The sequence below is a fragment of the Dioscorea cayenensis genome, chromosome 19 (genome assembly GCF_009730915.1).
Source record: "Dioscorea cayenensis subsp. rotundata cultivar TDr96_F1 chromosome 19, TDr96_F1_v2_PseudoChromosome.rev07_lg8_w22 25.fasta, whole genome shotgun sequence".
Lineage (NCBI taxonomy): Eukaryota > Viridiplantae > Streptophyta > Magnoliopsida > Dioscoreales > Dioscoreaceae > Dioscorea > Dioscorea cayenensis.
Genome location: NC_052489.1, coordinates 18,758,053 through 18,764,886, shown reverse-complemented (window position 1 = coordinate 18,764,886; position 6,834 = coordinate 18,758,053). Strand labels below are relative to the sequence as shown.

The 6,834-nt window shown below is 37.0% G+C and overlaps 2 protein-coding genes across 2 annotated transcripts; one reads left to right on the top strand and one right to left on the bottom strand.

Annotated features, from left to right (window-relative positions):
• Positions 1-222: 222 nt before the first annotated feature.
• Positions 223-4,150, bottom strand: LOC120249852 (replication protein A 32 kDa subunit B-like). Its single transcript, XM_039258530.1, has 10 exons — positions 3,874-4,150; positions 3,689-3,799; positions 3,489-3,586; positions 3,363-3,404; positions 3,204-3,281; positions 1,606-1,684; positions 1,432-1,524; positions 1,256-1,338; positions 664-732; positions 223-595 (listed from the first exon to the last, which is right to left on the bottom strand). Exons 1-10 carry the CDS (start codon positions 3,970-3,972, stop codon positions 511-513), a joined length of 837 nt encoding a protein of 278 aa, XP_039114464.1. The 5' UTR covers positions 3,973-4,150; the 3' UTR covers positions 223-510.
• A 1,766-nt stretch (positions 4,151-5,916) lies between these two features.
• Positions 5,917-6,834, top strand: LOC120284111. Its single transcript, XM_039290915.1, has one exon. It carries the CDS (start codon positions 5,917-5,919, stop codon positions 6,832-6,834), a length of 918 nt encoding a protein of 305 aa, XP_039146849.1.

Sequence of the window (6,834 nt, the reverse complement as noted above, 5' to 3'; positions counted from 1 at the left end):
CCAGACCCACTACAATACGGACAAGTTATAGCTACCGGCCTGACCTGCCAAGTAAGCTAACTCAACATGCTTTGCCGGGCTAAGCCATATCTCGGCCTTTGCCACCCCTCTATGCCATCCAAATTCCAGATGGGAGACATTATCAGATGCGGGGCGATTGGGGTGTGATAACATTGCCTAACACCAACTCATCGCATTTGACAAAAAAGGATCAAGCGAGAACTTCAGAATACATGATATACATCACAACATTAGCCAATCAAAGTAACATAAACATATGATATACATTAAAAGATTAAAGCACTTGTCTCCCCTAGAGTTTGCAAAGACACAAGCATTGAGGAAGTAACGTAACTTCACAACTGTCTTCAGTGTATAGGATGCACAATCTATGTTAAGGACAATTAGTAAATTAAAAAAAGAAACTTGGTCATATAGATTTCTTCAGTTTCAAAGCAGACAACCTCCAAAAGATTCTTTATCCAAATGAGGAGAAGGATTAAATTTCCATCAGCCGTTGCATGCAGATTTGAAGTGGTTGTCATCAATCGTAGAATATATATGACCAACATCAACATGGTACTCAATTGCATCCCTACAAGATCACATCAAGATTAGAAACAACACACAAAAAAGCTTAAGTGAAGGGGAAGGGTGACGGACCTGATCTTGTTGATTGGTATGCCTAGTTTTTGAACAACTTCATCCACATGCAATCCATGGTCACGGGCACTAACAATAACCCAACAGTCAGCAGACTTAGAATGAAAATAAATATCTGAAATAAACAGAATCAGTAGCAAAAAAGTAATATTTAAATGCAGCACCATTCCTTAAAAAAATAAATAATAAATAAATAAATAAACAAATAAAAAAAACTGGGTAAGGTATTTCAGACACCACAATGATATCTACGTAGTATAAGAAATCTGACGGTTTTTAGAAAATGAATAAATAATCCATTAAAAACAGGGAATTCTACAGTCAAAATAAAGAGACAACAATGATGTCTTTGTATGGCACAAGCTGCCCAAGAAAGTATGTGCACCCATAGTATGATGAGTCGAAGATGCTTATATCAATGGAAGCACAAGGTAACATTTCATCAGTTACCATAGTATATTCTATCATGAATCAGAAGCAGGCTACACGTCTCATCCTTATATTCTATCATGCATAGTAAAATTAGCTTAGTAAAAAATAAAATAAAAAATTACAAAATGCCAATTGTTAACAAGTTATTCTCACAACTTACAGGCTTGCTGGTTCCTGAAAAACATCCAAGACTAATTTATAGATGTCAGTCTCAGAGCCCTTTGCCCCTGTGGGCGACGAAAACTGGTGCAAGGAAAACCATAAGTCAAATTTTTTTTATCTAGCAGTTGAGAACCAAAATCACACATAGACATAGAAAGTGCAGGCTAAGCTCACTTGATTGGGAAGAGAGCTATGATACTCTTTTACATCACTCCTAATAGGAGTTTGAACCATTGAACTAGTCTGAGCTTGAGGTAGGCCAGCTCCCTGTAGATCATCCAAGAAAAAGATAAAATATGCATAATATGCACAAATAATTGGAGGAAGCATTGACTCGAGGTAACAAACCTTTGGTCTAGTGTTATCAAGATGTACATGAATGCACTCAATGAAGTGTAGTGTAATGTGATTGAAATCCACGACAGGCCTAAAGACATCATATGCATAATGTTATTGTCAAGTCAGTAACAAAAAAAGCATTGCAAGGAAAAAAAAGCAAGACTAAATTTTCAAGGTAATAAAATGCCCAAATTTTAATGAATAGCATGAGGTATCAAAAACTTCAAAACATCAAGCATGTATCTTTAAATAACATATACCCCAAAAAAAGATGCCAGCAAGAACAATCACAAGCAATAAACTTTAATTAGTGTGATATGCTTGATTAAAAATGAAACCATTAGTCCAACTTGTCATCTTTGTGAGTGTATTGACTAGATTGCAAGTAGAGAACAAGGGTAGGAATTTAAGCAATACAAATGTTAAGGCTAAGTTTTAATGAAGCAAAATGCACCATTCAAAAGGTTTTTACACCTTCAAGATCTATCTTAGCCAACTTTAACTTTCAACATTCCAGAGTCTAAATTATTCAGATGAAGCAACATGAGAACTTCTTTAAGCTTGTCAGTGATACTTGTCTTCAATTAACACTAGCAAGCATCATTGGATGAAACATGTCCACTTGCGGAAGAACCACTAGCAACATGGCTCACTAGAGAAAAAGGCAACCTTATATGTGAGGGTTCAATACAACAGTCATAAATCAAAAAACTTGGTGAGATACTTGATTTCAATTTATGGTAGATTAATATTGGTAAAACCAACAGAAAACCATCATGAAAATCCCACCAAGACATTCAAGACTATCTAAGTCAGAAAAAAATAATCTGCAATAAAATGTTTAGAGTAACTGGAGCATGGGATGCTAGAAAGATCACCACATGACAACGATCATATTTTATTATAAGCAACCAGGATTTGAAAAGATTGCGATAACGTTGACTTGAGATGAAACTAGTCAAATCTATATAACCAAACATCATATCATAAATAGAAAAAGGTCTACATATACCCACCAAGTATCAGTTATCAGAACTCAAATTTCCAGAAAATCTGCTACTTATAAACTTATGGGGATCAACAATGCCTGTGCACAGGATCCCACAGATAGCATAGACGAGGATGCTTAATTTTATCAATTAAAAAATAACATGAAATAGAAACACAAATAATGCTTCAAAGATGACAATATCAAGTGCAATGGTACCACAAGGCATTCCAAATGATAAGACGAGACAAAACATCAACAAGAAACATGGATTGCATAGTTGGAAGACTAACTCCCATTGTCCAGCTTATATGAAAAGATAAAAATAAAAGTATGCTTGACAATGGAAGCAAGTAATGTGGAGAAATAGATAAAGCAGAACCACTGCAAAGAGCACATTAAAAAGCAGTTCACTGCTGTACATAGAGTAGGACCACACACCAAAAAAAAAAATGTAATCACGAGTCTTTACCACAGATACACCAGCAAGCATCAAAATTATGCAGCAAGGAAACTAAAATCAGCATAAGAGTTGATCCTATAATCAGTCCCAAAGAATTAAGAGTTTCAGAAAACACCACTCAAAAGAACCAAAAGGAGAGAAGCAAATAACACTCACCTCACAGAGAAGGCCACGACATGCTTTTTGCCCTGAAATCCCTTCAGACTACCATTGACGATCACATACATCCCATTCCTTCATGTAATAAATGGAACATAGTACAGTAACCGAGAAAAACAATCAGGAACTCAAAGGCAAGATCTTTAAAATACTTACTGAATAATAGCCATCTCATTCGTATCTGAAGTTTCATTAACCCTAAAAAATGGATCAAACATCAATTATCAAAAGATAATCCAGAATTAAACAGGCAAAGGGGAAAAAACAATAGGATCACCGCACCATCGATTCACATCAATCCGGCCAGTGCCATCATCAAGGGTGAAGGTGACATCGGTCACCCTCTCCGCCTTGTTCATCACAAGCCCCAAAAGCCTCACCTATCACCAAATCACAAAAGAAATTAGCCATAAAGAAAGAAAAAAAAAAAGGTATTAGGGCTAGCGTTAGGGGTTTCAGAGCAAGATCCCGGTAACAATTACGTTGCTGGCTTCGACGCCATCGACGACAAAGTTGGACTTGTCATCGTTGGAGTGGTACGCCTCGCTGATCTGCTTCACCGTGAGCGGGATCACGCCTTGGACTCCGCGGCTCTGCTCAAAAGAAAAATAGGAAAAGAGAATGAGAACGAAACCCTAGATTATAGATCTTGATGGGTAGCACCGACCTTGGAAAAGCCAGACTCAGGGGTCTGGGTGGCCTGAGAGGGCATGAAGCCACCACCGGAGAAGAGGGCGGCGCCGCCATCTTGCTGGCTGGAGTACATCTCAAGAACTAAGATTCGAGAGAAAGCCCTAACCCTAACCCTAGATTTTAGAGGTGCGATGGAGAATCATGAGACGGGTCGCGGGAAATACATGGAATGGAATCGAAGAAATTGAATTTCCCGCCAAATGAGTTCCAATTTTTCCCGGAAATTTGTGAAAGTGAGGGGGAAGTCGAACCGAGGTGGTGTCTCGTGTTCTTTGGAGTGGTGGGCCCGGTCATTAACGAAACCATAAACATATCATGACGTGTGCCTATGATTTTAATAAATTAATGATACATATTTTTTTATTAACTTAATTTAAATTTAAAAACATCAGTAAAAAAAATCTTTAGATATTTTTGTTCTAATAATTTAGGACTTGCTATGGGAGTAATATCTATGAATTTTTAACAAATATGTTGTGAATCCAAATCTAACTAAAGATTGTGATGTATGAACCATGCTTATGGATTAAGGAATTTTGTGGTATCTTTTCACTAAACCTTATATATATATATATATATTCTTTTATTTATGATTCGTTTAATACTCAATATTTTAAGGGATAATACATAATAAACAAATAAAGTAAGAGTACATCACAAACAGTTAATTGAGTATAGTACAACTGACTAATTTTTTTGTACCTCCAAAAGCATAGTACAAAAATCCTATCGAAGTACATGACAACTTAAATACCATATTGCCTCTACTTAAAATTAAAAATTTTAAAAATTATTTTTTAGTCCTTGAAACCTTTTAAATATCTCCTGCAGTCCCTCCGACAAATTGATATACTTTTTAGTCCTTACTTTTTTAAATTCATGCCATTTGGTCCCTGTTGTTACTTTGCACCGTGAATTTTTTTGTTAATTCCACAATTGTCCTTGAGTGTTTTGGTGGGAAGAATGGCGCCAAGTCTTGTCAGTCATGGTTACGTGTCCTCCCAGTCGTGCATAAGAAGTTTGTTTTCATCATCATCTTCTTCTTCTTCTTCCTCTTCCTCTTCTTCTTCTTCTTCTTTACAAGAGTTTTTCTTGTTCTTGTTAGTTATTAGTGTTCTTCTACTTCGTCTTCTTGGTCTTGTTCTTTACTAGGGTTCTTCTTGTTCTTGTTGCTTACTAGTGTCCCTTCTTCTTCTTCTTCTTCTTCTTCTTCTTCGTTACTAGGGTTCTTGCAATTGCATGTGAAGTTGATGATAAAGGACAGTAGCTTCTTTTTCCTTTCGTTACTTGGGTGCTTGTGGGTTCATGTGAAGCCGACGATAAAATGACGGTAAGAAACCCTCCCGGAGGTGCTTGTTTTTCTTGATGTCGCCCTCATTGGTGTAATTTTTTTCTTAGTGTGTAGGCCTTGGATGGACACATTTCATGGTATTGCCCTATATAAGGGCGAGGGCTATGTTTGAAGTTCATTGTTTTGACTGGATGGGAGCAAGTACTTGAGGAATTATGCAAACGATGGAATCTTGAAGCTTCTCGGGTGAGAGTGAAATATTTACTTCCAGATGAGCACAAGACAATATCTCCAATTAGCTCCGAAAGTGACTTCCAACAGATGTTCCATATTCACCATATGTTCAATAAAAATGTATTTGATATGGTTGTAGATGTTGTGGATGGAATGATTGGCAGTTTGGATGCGTCATATTCACCATCATGTGTTACACTAACCGTTTACATAATACTATTCCTGTTTACCAATTTATCTTGTCTTCTAACTTTCATTTTTCCTATTCACATATAAGGTATCATATTTACCTTCGTACATTCTTGTTTATAAACTTTTGAAAGTATTTATTTTCTATAGTTATTGGTCACATTATCTACTTATCATTTAATATAACATGTATTTGGTCATAAATATGACTAACTGTTTATTATTAATATTGGCATCACAAGAGATCCTGTCTCACAAAGCACTTCATCCAATCCCTGGCCCATCTCGTCATCAAATTTATCCATGCGACCTATGCCAATCTCTAGTTCTTGCGGAAGCTCTGATCATGATGTGACAATGGTTGGCCAACGTTATGAAGATGCAAAACACTTCAAGGAGGTTCTATGCGATTTTGCTATCAAATGCAATTTTAATTTTCATTTCATAAAAAATGACAAAGATAGAGTTACTATTGTATGCACTGCGGGTGGCTGCCCATGGAGAGTCCATGCCTCAAGAGAAGGTAATCTTGCTACGTTTAAAATCAAAACATCACAGGGTGGTCATACATGTGGTGGAGGCATTGCGACAGCATCTCATCCAAAAGCTTCAAAGAGATGGGTTTGTAAGCAGGTACTTAACAAACTCCGGGATTATCCACTATATCAGGTTGTGGATATACAACGGGATATACTGCGTGATCACGATGTTCATCTTCAATACAAACAAGCTTGGATGGGTAAAGAGATGTTGCGGGAGGTTCTACATGGAAGTGATATCGCAAACTGCGATTTATTACTATTATACGCGGCTGCGGGCAAGGTTGCTAAAACTAACCAAGGAAGCATTGTCAAAATTGATTGGGATGGTGAGCGGTTTAAGCATGGTTTTTTCTGTTTCCATGCAAGCCTTGATGGTTTCCGAAAGGGTTGTAGACCACTGTTATTCCTTGATGGAATTCATTTTCTTGGTAGATATGGTGGTATCCTACTAGGCACCATAGGCAAGGATGGTAATGAAGGTTTCTTTCATTTAGCTTTTGCTATTGTGGACAATGAGACAAACGAGAATTGGACGTGGTTTATATCGACTTTGGGTGATGCATTATATGGTAAAAAAAACTATAACAAAATCATTACGTTCATCTCAGACAAGTCGAAGGGCCTTATCAATGCTATTGTGAGGGTATTCCCTTCCTCCCCGCATGGTTACTATCTATGA

Coding starts and splice junctions, on each gene's coding strand:
- LOC120249852 (XM_039258530.1), bottom strand. CDS start 3,972: ATGTACTCCAGCCAGCAAGATGGCGGCGCCGCCCTCTTCTCCGGTGGT. Junction 3,282..3,362: donor AATGAGATGGCTATTATTCA/GTAAGTATTTTA, acceptor TATTACATGAAG/GAATGGGATGTATGTGATCG. Junction 733..1,255: donor TTTCAGGAACCAGCAAGCCT/GTAAGTTGTGAG, acceptor GGTTATTGTTAG/TGCCCGTGACCATGGATTGC.
- LOC120284111 (XM_039290915.1), top strand. CDS start 5,917: ATGCGACCTATGCCAATCTCTAGTTCTTGCGGAAGCTCTGATCATGAT.